The 13314-nt window shown below is 45.2% G+C and overlaps 1 protein-coding gene across 2 annotated transcripts in view; it reads right to left on the reverse strand.

Annotated features, from left to right (window-relative positions):
- The window catches only part of LOC126521661 (structural maintenance of chromosomes flexible hinge domain-containing protein 1-like), a 383191-nt gene that overhangs the window by 148842 nt on the left and 221035 nt on the right, over positions 1–13314 (reverse strand). For both annotated transcript variants that reach the window (XM_055065801.2, XM_050170378.3), the window contains exons 31-32: positions 8387–8512; positions 1571–1653 (exon numbers count right to left, since the gene is read on the reverse strand). In XM_055065801.2, the coding sequence (XP_054921776.1) occupies positions 1571–1653; positions 8387–8512 (209 nt within the window). The remainder of the gene's footprint in view (positions 1–1570; positions 1654–8386; positions 8513–13314) is intronic.

The raw sequence follows: 13314 nt of genomic DNA on the forward strand, positions 1-13314 counted from the left end.
TTTTCAGGATATTGCGTAAGAGGGCTCAGGCGTCAGCCTGCAATCGCGATCAAGCCCCTTGATCGCGATCGCCTATATCTGGATCCCGCAGGACCATGATCGCAAATGATTGTGTAGCAACACCCGACCCGGATCAAACTCGATTCGGATTGGCCCTGATCACAGTCAGAAGTGTGCGTGTGACACCGGTATTAGGCTTGGATTGCAGGGCTAAGTACTAACCAATGCATGTCTATGGCTGTGTGGTTGCCACTGAACAAGCGCATCCTGCTAATTTTGGAGACTTCATTCGAAATTAGTGTTCCAACGCAGGTTGGTGCAGCTTCACGGTACGGCGCAAGATGGCGCAATTGGCGCAGTACTTCCATCCCTGCCTTGACGACTACCGACACGCTGACTCTTGCATCCTCGCAACGGAACAGGTTACTGATGCGTCCATCGTGTGGGGTATGCTAGGGATAAAGGACTTCGAAGACGTCAGTGAATGAAATTGATGCTCAAGACCTCAGCGATCCCCCCATGCGCAACAGTCGTGATGTCCTTGACGCGATCAACATCCTAAGGCAACACGCGAGCTTCCTACCTGAGCAGGATGCCATGCAAGATATCTGGGCCAAGAACACACAGAAGTAATTAACAAACTACTTTCACAGCAATAAGTGTTTTCTGTGAGTATAGTGCACGTACAAATTGTTTTCAATAAATTCGCGAACCAATTTCTTGAACGCCTGATTTTTCAGAGCTTTTCCATTAGTCACATTTGCCAGTGGCACCGCTAGGCATAAGGAGCTCACGGGACATAACGGACTAATTCAACAGGAATTCTACGGGCACTCCAGCAGAATTTTTGTCATTGTCAATGTCACATGACTGTTGTATAAAGTCCAACTGTGATAAGAAACTGTCACGGTTTGTGCACCGTGTGCTGTGAGTGCGAGGAAAAACGTGCGAGCGTAATCCGAGGATGCTGGCTCAATGTGTGCCATCCTTTCACCACACGCGCAAGGGGGCGTGCTTTCTTTGCTGCGTCCAATGTGTTTTGACACTGTTTTGGTCGGGTGGTATGAAGAGCAGCCCACTGATAGTGTCGTCCCACTGCTGCTGGGCGGTACTATCAGCTGCGGCGGCAGAGTCGACACGAAAGCATTATTTCTGCTACCACAGCTGTGATTGGTTTGCCAATGTGAATATATTGTCGACACGTCATGAAATTTGATCTCTGATCGCTGGCTCTCAAATTTATATATTTTTTCATTCTTCCCGAGATTCACATTTCCGATTGCCCGATAATTCGAAACTTTTTACGGCCCTATCTGTGTAAGAAACATCCATCTGCGGCTGAACTTACTTGCATAAAACCTTGACTTTCAATCCAATGAAATATTCACATAACAAAGTGAATTCAAGACTTTATCAACTTCATTATAACGAAGTTTAACTGTATCAGAGACCAACTGTAGTGATGATACACATGGTTTGCTTGAACAAGTTAGGATCATCACATTAATATGAGAGAAGTGCTGAATGCGGCTGCAATAGGCAGACCAATCCATTCACTTGTAGCACGTACGGGGTCTTCAGGGCGAGTGTGAGGATGCCGAAGGAAGCCTTCCCCTTGGAGTCCGTCTTCACTGGCTGCTGAGGAGGTATTGCCTGCAACACAATGCAAGAGAAATGCATTTTCAAGTGCTACAGAACTATGTACTCGAACAATGAGCCTTGAACAATGAGCCTTGAACAATGCATAGATACCAGCTGCTTTTAGCAGCTGTCATCTATGCAGTCAAGAGAAGTGAAGTGATGATGAAATCAGTGCTTGTCATAGATATTCGGATTATCAACACTGTGGACGTGCATTTCTGCGCAGTATAAACATGCAGCAGATAATTGTCATCCTTGCACAAATATTATGTGACTGCAAATATAATCAGACAGGGTACTTATGAGGACTCAGGAAAATGGAAAAACAAGCACACACTGCAGCAAAACTGACAACTGGGCCGGTTTGTCAACACGCATTTTTGAAACAGCACAATAGGCAGGAAGAAGCACCTGTCCTACAGTCGCTGACTGATTTTCCGGACTCCAAAAATTCGGACATGCTCGATTATTCAGTCTGCTTCGCGGCACCGCCATTCTCCCCATAGACCATAATGTATAACAAATTCCGAAAGTTCAGACGCCTTGCAACCTCTCATCTGATTTTTCGGACACTCCGAGAGCCAACTCAATCGAGAGCACCATGCACCGACTCTGACCGTTGCATGATTCGACTTGCTGAATGCCATTTCTGTTTTTAATGGAGCCTCCTTGCTGCCCCACGAAGTGGCGCTACTGCAAATACCTGCTCATCATCATCGTTTCTGCCTGGTTTGTAGCTTTAGCAGTTCCAGTCTCAGCCTAGTATGCCATGTCAAGACAATTCAGCAGCTGATTTGTTTGTTTCTTCGTGCACAACGCTGCGAGTAGGCCCAGTTTTTCGTTTGTGCGACTGACGTCGGCATGACGGCGTGGTGATGTTTGCTTTGTGTGCTGTGTCGAGGTTGCGGTAATGCAACGCAGCATACGGAAACATAGCGCCAAGTGTCTAATGGCACCAACAGTTCCCGCACATACTGCGCTGGGGAATGCCAGCAAGCAGGTGCCGGGAGACCTAGGATTTGTCGCCTTCCGATGTGCTCCCTACTGACGGCGAAAATGTTCTGCCGAGACTTGCGCAGTGGTTGCATTTCGATTCTGGACACCGTTTCGTTTGACAGTTTCACAGGTGCTGATACTGCTGTACTGACATGCACAAAACTCGACGACGGCGAGATTATTCGTCAGGTTTCTGCTGCACCGCCGGACGATGACTCTTGAGTCGGAAGATGACGCACCATGTGCTACGCTGCCATCGCATGCGCAGCATGTACAAGCAGTGACTGTGCTTTCAGCCGCCCATAGTGACCGTACGACCCACTCCGAGATTCAGGCTTATCTGATTGCGCGTAAACGGAAAAGCGTGCAACGGCGCATTCACAATTTCTTCCCGCCTACTGCCGAGCCCGAATAAGTACATGCAAATAAAGGAATTTTTTTTCTTAATCTGTTTTTTCGGACACCTGTTTATTCGGACATTTCCGTAGTCCCCGTGAGGTCCGAATAAACGGTCGGCGGCTGTATATGCTTCTCCCCATGTCTTTCATCCCTTTTGAACTGTTTCGAAAATGAACACATACACACATCACAATAGAAGAAAATTGTTAAACAGTAGCTGACGGATTATTCGGACCCCAAAAATTCGGACTTGTTGGATATTCCGGATTTCATAAATGCACCGTCAGGGTTCCTATAAAGCTAATGCATTTTCGTGACTGATCTTTTGGACGAATTTGGGTGCCGAAGTTTAATTTTCCAGACTAAATCGCTCATTCCAAGCCACACTACCTGATCTTAAAGGCCGTCATGTTGGATTTTATGCTAGCTTGGCTTCAAGTGGCCCGCTCTATAGCCTTCAAGATTGGGACGCGCACGTAATCCCCAGGCCATGCCCGCTCTTCCTTGGCCGACAAAACACCCCAGGGGATGGCACTTCCTCCTTATCTTATTGTTATTGTTTTTTGGTCAGTTATTGTCATAATCACTTAATGTGGGATCAATTTTTTTTTCTTTCTCCTTTAGGTTTCGGTCGCTAGAAAGCCGGTGTGTCTGGGAGACTTTGCGTCTTTGTGCATGTTTGTGCAGCATCGCATTTGTGTGATCGGCACCACCTCCTGTGTCTTTGCCAGAACCAAGTGGCACGAAGACATGTAGGTAGTTTCTTCGTGTCTCGGAGACGTCGCATCTTTGTGCGTGTTTGCGTGCCTTCGCATTTGTGTGATTGGTGCCACCTGCTGTGCCTTCACGAGAGCATAGTGGTGCAAAGAAACATGGCTCGTTTCTTCGATCTCCATGGTGATCTCTGCCAACAGACATCAGCAACGCGGTGACGCTCTTGTCGACTGTATACTTAGACAACGTCACTCTTGCGCAAAGCTAAGCAAATCTGATCACCTTCACACTATGCTCTGCCCTCGAAGGCAGTGCATTATTAAGGACTTTCTTAAGCCGCTCTAAGCCTAATAAATTTTATTTTTCTGACTGTTCGATTTTTCAGACTATTTTTCGGTCCCTGCGAGGTCCGGAAAATCGGTCGGCTACTGTATTTCTGTTGATATTACAATTGCACAGGCTTTTACAACTACCTGTGCAAAAAAAATATATGAAAAGAAAGAAAACATGAATAATTAATCACACAATGTCAAGAAGGCTACAAGGAGTCATCTAATCAAGGAACGTATCATTAAAGTTAGCTAATCAGACTGATCTCAATACATAATTGATGGCACCAGCACAAAAAGAAATAAAGTCATAAAAACAAGGACTGAGTGAATATTCCTTATTTTCGAATGTTTGATCAAATGTTATGCTATTTGGTACTTGCTTCAGAGTGAATTTAAGCATTTGGAATTTTTAAATTATTGGATATGAATGAACATCAATTTGAAAGCTTATAATCCATAGTTTCAGGTTCGGTGAGAAGTCACATTGCCATTGAAACGTCTTGTAGCCAAGACATGCCAGAAATGAAGCCACCAATGGGCCACTGTGGCGCCAATCTTTTTTCGCTGATCAGAGTTCTGGATTCCATACGGTGTCTTGCTCTATTTTTATATCATTTGTGTGACAAATGTTATAAAATTTGTAAAACAGTGCCATTCAGGTTGTGCTTCTTATCACGACTTTGCTTGACGATGTCATTTCTTGGTGATCAAACCACCAACTTCAGTCGCCGACACCTGGCAAGGCAACACTGGTGTCACCGTGACAAGAATTTGCCGAAACCATCGCACAAAGTTTGGAGAGTAAAGAGTGCGGGGAAATTATACACACCGGGCAGGATAGACTGATGGCTGCAGAAGCGGCATGAAGGTCTGCGGGAGATTAGCTGTTAACTACACCATGCGTTAAGCTGATAAGTTAATAAGTTAAGTTTGCATATAGGTGGAAAGCACCAAGCCTAAACTGCTGGCACAGCACAACTGACACAGTGAAGGTCGCATGCGACATCAGCACTTCACGGAATAGTGGCAATGTGCGACCCACATAGGTCTTCGCAGGTCCACCTCAGTCCACATGTCTCCTGGGTTGTTGTCTGTCACCTCCAGGCCATCTTCAAGCTGCACAGGTGCTTTGACAAGTCCTGCTTTTCGCCAGCAGTTGCTGATGGTGGACGCCTTCAAGTTCCACCAAGTTCCTGTGAGCATTTCCACTGCCTGGAAATATTGATTGCAGTCGGCCGCTTTATGTGGACGTTGAAAATCAACCGCTGCACAAGGTGCTTACGAAATTCTGTTTTCACACTCTTTATAATGCCCTGGTCCAGGGTTGCAGCAAGGACATGTTGTTTGGCAGTAGAAACCCCAAGTGAACGTGCATCAAGCAAACATTCACAATGTGAGCAGAGCAAGAGTTCTCTGGTCATCCAGGCTCGTGTGTTGGCACGGTAGTCGTACGGTAACGACATGATGTTTTGCATGCAGCAAGGTTTCGTGTACTTGCCAATGACCAGCGGTTTAATATTCTTCTTGCCTGTTGCATTGCAACAGAGCAGAACTGTCATGCGAAGATGCGACTTTTTCCCTCCTTTGCACTGCTGCCCTTTGAAATGCATCGCCCGGTAGGGCAGGAGATGATAAAAACATGCTGTCTTATCTGCGTTGAAAATATAGTCTTCAGAGAACGATTCAGCCACCTCTAGAAAATTATAATTGTACCAGGAACCTGCGCCTTCTCTGTCAGCAGCCTTTTCCTCGCCCGAGACTACCTGCCAAGTTATTCCGTTCATTTGGCGGAAATGAAAAAGCCAATCCACACTGGCATCGAACCCAGTTATTTCAAGTGTATCGGCAAATTCGCGGGCTTTTTCTTCGAACATTGGGCCAGACACGAGAACGTTTTGCAGTCTGGCATCTTTGAACCACGTAAGAACAGCTTGGTCCACATTTTGAAAGTTCCCCAGTCGCAGTCATTTCCTTGTAGGAGGGAGTTAGGATTCCCGGTGAAGCTTGACAATCTTGTCTCAGTCTTTCAAAATGGTCGCCACAGTCGATGGGGCAATGCCACACTGTCTGCACACATCGATTTGCTTTTTCCCTGTATTAATTTTCTGCAATACATCCAATTTGTCCTGCACTGAAAACTGCTTTCACTTCTTGGCAATCTCGCTAGCTGCGTTCATTATTGTTGGATCTCGCGCGAACATCGCCAAACCTTTGTCGTGACATTCTTGGTGAAGCAGTTGGCACTCAACATTGTCATGATAATAACAACTGACCGTATTTACTCGCATAATGATCGCACTCGCGTAATGATCGCACCCCTGAATTTTGTCATCAAAATTTGATTTTTTTTTTCTTTCCAGAGTAATGATCGCACCCCCAATTTGCCGCAGCGATATGTCGTGTCCCAAGTCGAGCTAATGCTACGCGGACGACTTTTCAAGACAAACCAAGCGGTCTGCACGCACCAAACATTCTTAAGCAGATGCCGATTTCATTCCTTTCATAACTTTCCGCACTACCACGAAAAAAAAAAAAGCTACAACCAATCTTGGCTTTATTATCTGCAGGCTTTATAATGGTTGTGTTCACCAACTATACAACAACAAAAAAGGCGCCTTTCGATTCTTCTCGTCTGCACTCGTGGGCACGCAACAAATTGCGAGCGGCCGTTTCCACTGATATGTTAGAAGTGTATCTTATTCATACGCCGATGCTTGTAACACAGCGAAGATATTCGCCCACCCTTCGCGGAAACGTGCCGTATTAGGATAGTAGTGAAGACAAATGCCGCAGTTTCCGCAGCATGCCCGCCATGTGTTTCTATGTCACTGGCAGCTAAGCGCAATCTGTTTCTGTCCCCTCAAAGTGGACATGGCTATGTTATTGCCACAAACTTGCCGATATAACGATATTATTCATTACTGATATGGAAGAAACTGTTACAATGCATGTAATGTACTCCAGAGAAGAAAAAAGAATCGCGTTCGGCTTGCTCCGCCAGCCGCCATTTTTGTTTTTGTGTCCCGCACTGTTACAGCGGCAGCCACCTGTTTGCTGCCCTGGTGTCATCCCGCAGCAAACACGGGATGCAAAAAAAAATTTTTCTTTTCGCGGGGAATTTAACCCGCGTAATGATCGCACCCCAGAATTTGCGTCAATATTTTTTGACAAAAAAGTGCGATCATTATGCGAGCAAATGGGGCGAGACATGATGATTATAGCTACTACACTCGTGGTTTGTTTTACGTGAGAGTTGCGGCACTGTTACTTTGAGCCGAATTTGTAACAATGACGTTCCTCGATTATAAAAGGGAAAATAAACTATGTGCGTTATTCTGAAATATGTGCTGTATTGAAATTCGCAGTTTTGAAATATCTTTACATTGAAAATATAGGCAATCTGGCAGGGGATTTTTAAAATATTAATAAATTTGAGGAATTTGTCAATGTGGGGTTCGTAGTAACGAGATTTGATTGTATTTTGTGTCAGAAAGAAATTGTAACCAATTTTTACAACACTGTGAGCAACAATACAGGCGAATGCACCAACCAGTGTGATTCGAGCAATGAGAAACCTTTCCACTGGTGTGGCCTCTTAGCAGAGAACAGCAGAGAAATGTTACACATCAGCCGTGCTGTCATTGCCTGCGGCCAAATGACGGTGCGGTGGTCAGATGGATCAGACAACAAAAACCTGTTTAGTTTGTCGCAACCCAGGCGCACAATACGCTTCCTACAGAACGGCAAAATTCCTCAGATCTCGCTGCTAATCCAGCACTCCGGACACTGCAACAAACACCGAATCACGGTGCGTGTGTGTGGGGGGGGGGGGGGGGGGGATTTTTCCTTACATAATGAACACACCCCATGCTTTGGGTAAATTTCTTGGGGAAAACATGCATTCATCATGTGAGTAAATACAGTATTCACCCATCCACAGCAATATCTTATGAGTGCTCTTTGGTTTTGTTTTGCCTGCAGGCCTATTCTACAGAGAGACAGAAGGTGATGCTCTTGTACAACAGGCATGGGAGCTGCAGACAAGGGAATGCTAACAGCGTTGTGCAGTCTCCAATGCTAAACAGTGTTTGCTAGGGGACAAAGGAGGGAGGAGAATATCTGCCGGAGACACCACAACTATCTCGTTCAAAGTAGCCTGCGAATTATCCTATCATTAAGGGCTCACATCTGGTCTCCCTTCAATTATTGATCAAACACAATGTTGCTTAGCTCCATTGAGAGAGATTATATAATTGGCAGATTCAAAATGACATGGCCAACGACCATGCAGTTTGGGCCTGTACCTTGATAGCCTCATCTGTGCCCAGGATGATCTTAATGTTGGCCTCCGAGGAAGGATTGCCCCTGGCATCCTGCAGCTGCACCACCAGCGGCTTGGGGATCTTCCCATCCGGCGTCACTGTCACGGGCTGCAAAGACACATGCGCATAGTCCTCTGGATTGCTTCCACTAGGCCACAACAACTAACATGCTTCCTGGCCCCACTGGAAGTCTCATGGTATTTTAGCTAATAGTCAAACCCATCTACAACGACCTCGATAGTTCAGCGAAAAGTGGTCATTTAATCAGTAGTTCGCTATCTATGGATTCACCCTTAAGAACACTCAAAATATAACCACAATGAAGCTGGTGTCAGCATTTACAATTCAGCAGCACTAGGTCCGAAAATCAGATTTTTCAATGTCATTCTTGTTTCCCAGTGCATTTCCACACCTAGCCGCAAATTTCTGTTAGAATAGTACATCTGAAGAATGAAACATGTTATCATATAGCTAATTGAAAATGGTGCCCGGTTCCAATCACTTGTCATTTCGAATCTGCAAGCGCAGCCGCCGTTTCTTACTCGAATTCAACTGAATTGAGTGGTTTCACACGGCAAAACCACGATTTTATTATGAGGCATGCCATAGCGAGGGACTCCGGATTAATTCTGACCACTTAACGTGCCCCAATTCACGGGAAAAAGGCGTTTTTGCATTCACCCCTTCGAACGGCGGCCGCGGCAGCCAGGATTCTATCCCACGACCTCCCATGCTTAGCAGCACAACACTATACCCGCTAAGCCACCACGGCAGCTGTTTTTATTCGAGCACTTCAGATATATTTTACTACCAGTGGCCCACGACTATTTTGCACAAGAGAGTGAAGCATTCTATTGTATTTGCATCATTCTATCGCTCTCCCAATTGTAACGCACAGTTATATTACCGCCAAAAAATTAAAGAAAAATAAGATAATGTGGTGCCGATTCTACCGCGCACATCATGTAAAGAAACCTGAGTCGACACGCACCATGTTGAAACAATGTTATAGAACATACAAAGGCACACAGATGCATACACAGCTGAATCTTAGTGGCTAGTCACTATCGTAATCTGACGACACCTCCTTTTCGTTGTCTACTGAGCACACAGTCATCTTCAGTTCCATCTAATACATTATAAAGGCCAACTTACAGCAAACTGGAAAATGGCGACCGCAACCAAGGCATGAAAAAAAAAAAAAAAAAAATTCGTTTGATGACAGTAGCTACCTTGCATTGAGCTTTTTTTCTTTAGCATGAATCAGTCTTGTTTTTTATTTTGATTAGAATTATTTTCGATTGTAACACGCATGCATATTTCAATGCACTTTTTATTTTAAAAATGTGCGCGTTAAAATGCAAATATTTAGCTGGCTGGAAGCATAAATTTCGGTAACTACTGCCGTACACCACCATTCTGTGAATGTCTCAGACATTGTGGTCTCGGCATTACGATTGCGCATCAGCCAAACAAGAGCCGTAAGATTATGTTATCTATGCAGGTTCAGGTGACAAAAATTTGATGTAGTAACCTAGTAACCACCAATCCTTTGCAACATTGCGTGGTGGTATCACGTTTTGCAGCATTCTCGCCAATTCTGGCCACTTGAGTAACAACAACGCTTGAGTGGCCGTTGTTTTCATTGAGGAAGGACACAGATGGTCATTCAAATCGTTGAAATAGGCTTAAGGGGGGACGTAGCAATGAAAACTTTTTTTTTATTTATGGGAATAAAATGGCGAAATTTGGCATGAAGGTGTTCTGCTGATATCTTAACAAATTAGTTTTATGCTATCTACCATAGTTTTCAGGTTACAATTGACAGCCTTTAATGGTCATCCCCAAATTAATTAATTACACAAAAGTTCACCAAGATTGTCACATCGCCATGTTCACAAAGGCCAATTCTGTGCAACAAAGCTATCGTTTTATTTGTTAAATGCCGAAATGAGCACAAATTGTTTTACTAACGACTTTTACAAAAGATCCATTGTAAATTTCTTTATGAGGTGCAGTTAAAAATGGACAGCGTTATTGCACTCATCAATATTTCAGGATCTAAGTGCAAAGGACAGAATGATTTTGTCTTCATTCGTCGTGAAATGGCGCTGGGATGACTGAAAGCAACCGCATTAAAAATGAAAGCTGAGAAGACGGAGCTCAAAGTTTCATTTGTTTTAAACATTTAAATATTAACTTTGAGCACCTAAAACCGGCCTGGGATGCAGCCCTTTGCCTGTGACAAAACATTTTCTTTACATTTTGATGTAGCTTTTCGCTTCCTTGCAGCAGTTTCATGCACTTTAGTTGCCTTTTTGATCATCATGCATCCATCCGTCGTGCAGAGGTGGATGACAGTGCATTCAAAACGTCCACTCTTGTCTCTCGTCGCGCAACCTCTTTATTAGTGAGAGTCGGACCTGAAATTCGAAGTTGAATATTTGACGCGAAAACTTCTGCTCTCGCCGAGGTTGCGTTGCCATCAACACCACACGCGGACGCACCGTTACCATCACTCGCTGATGCGCCTTCACCATCGCTTGCGCACGCGCCGTCACCGCAACCCACGATCGCGCCGTCAACATATCCCACAATTGCGTCAGCACCACAAGCGGACACGCTTTCTCGGTCACCCACGTGCACCGGCCATGCCTCGTCAACAAGCTCAGTGGCATCCGCTTCTACGAGTGCTTTCCTCCCTCTTTTCCACTCCTTTTCCGGTCTTCTATACGCGCGGGCCGTGTGAAACTTGATTGCTTTAGGGATCATCCCAGAACAGATACGTTAAGCTGCCACGATTGTCAATCACGTCGATCGGATAGCGCAGCTCGCTGCTGCGCGAATGAACGCGAGAGAGGCTCATCGCCAATTCAAATCTATGACAGTCAATAGGAGCGCGCCCTTTACCCCACATGACTACTGTGCCCAATTGCAATGCCGCATTTCCCTTTTTTTTTTGCTTGCAATTGCTGGTTTATTTTTCAGTGCAGAAACACGTAACTCCGGCTATCTTTAGCTCCGATCTCTCCTCTTTACGATGATACCAAGATGGCAGCACTGCGTTAACGAATAGCCGAGCGATCCACGGTGCAACGGGGCCTTCCGAAGCCCGATTTCTTTCGAAGTTTTTGATGACAGCACTCTAGGAAAGTGTGCAGTGTGACGTCGCTCATGGTGACATGAGACTTCGAGAATTATTCAAGACAACATCTGTTATCTGTGCGATAACAGATAGTGTAGCACTGAATTATACTGCTAGTGATGTTTCCTTGTGCGGAGCAAGCAAAATCATGCACTGCGCGAACAAGACAACAGCTCGTGCACGACGCCGTCGGCGGAAGTGTGTAGCGCTGAAAAAAAAAAAAAAAGCAGGCAGCAAAAAAATAAAGAATGAACGTGGGGCCTGTTACGTATGGGTCACGCGATCCTCGAAGTCAGGTATGGGAGAACGCAGGGAAGGAATTTTGCTTGCATAGGCTAGACGGGGCAATCGGAGAGAATGTCTTGCTTGGCAGTGGAGCCTGCCTGCTGAGATCATGGGTTTGCAGCACTGAAATATTTCTATCTCGGCTATTAATGAGCCGATTTGAAAACTTTTTGCGGCAGAACACTCCCTAGAAAACCCGTAACAACTTCCAGCATATAACCCGAATTTGCTATGCGGCCTGGTGAGGGGCCCTTTAATGCACATGCTGCCACATGGCATCTGATATCACACCAGTCCATGCACCAGTGCAAGCCCTACGTAATGCTGTTAATGCTGTACACCTCCTCCCTGTCCCTTGAAAGTAAGTCACCTTCTTCGCAGGTTCTGAAATCTGCATGCAGTGGGACACACTCATCTTGAAGGCCACATCGTCATCGCAGCTGGACTGGAGCAGGGAGTGTGCTGCCGTGCGCGCCCGGTTTGGTCACGCTTCCATACTTTTGTACTTCGCAGGCACTCTCTTTTTACCGTGACTGGGTTCGAAGCATTCGTTGTAATAGTGGAGAGAGTTAAAAAAGGTTACATTACATCTGGAAGTAGTTTCAATAGGCAGGGTCAAAAAATGTAAACGCACCAAAATCTGGTCATTATAACCGATACATTGTTATATCTGGAATTGTATTGTTATAAGCAGGTTGGACTGTATTTAACTGCCACTAAATACAAATGAAAATTTTCAAGAATATTGCAATTACGTTTACATGTTTCTTCTTTTTTTTTTCGCATTATAAGTGCACTGAGAACAACAAAAGTGGCATCACTGGCTAGAGCTACTCTCTGGTGTTCTGGCCGTATACTTTGTTTTTGCTTTTGACTTTTCGTGGGAAATTTAACCCGCGTAATGATCGCACCCCTGAATTCGCGTCAATTTTTCAGACAAAAAAGTGTGATCATTATGCGAGTAAATGCGGTATACAAAATCTAATTAGATATTTGCAATCGGCAAAAAAAAATTAACAATACTGTTAAATATCATCCAATTCACACTAAAGTTAAGAAAATTGGTCTTGGAACCCATGTCTATCCTTTAAGGGGGGACACAGATCTTAACCCTTTCGCTGTCACTGACGTACCGGTACGTCATCGCGCTTCCCCCCCACGGTGTCACTGACGTACCGGTACGTTCTCTATCGTGCGTTCAAAATTTCGCGCCTGAGCGCAAAAACAGGCGCTCCTGGATTGGCCACGCCATCTGTTGACTCTTTCTACAAGTTCGTATATTCGCTCCGACCTGTGTTAACCCATGTATTGAAGAGTACGGTGCGACTGCCACTCCCCACTTTCTCTTTGCTGAGTGGCGCGGTGGCTCCGCGTTCGCTGGATCATGCGTCGCGCGCGTGTGGTTATGGGTTCAAGGGTTGTTCTGTAATCTCCGCTGGTTTGAAGGTTTTTATTTTTCTTCTGTTGGTGTGCCTGCTAC

Source organism: Dermacentor andersoni, chromosome 6, assembly GCF_023375885.2.
Source record: "Dermacentor andersoni chromosome 6, qqDerAnde1_hic_scaffold, whole genome shotgun sequence".
In the NCBI taxonomy this organism is placed as follows: domain Eukaryota; kingdom Metazoa; phylum Arthropoda; class Arachnida; order Ixodida; family Ixodidae; genus Dermacentor; species Dermacentor andersoni.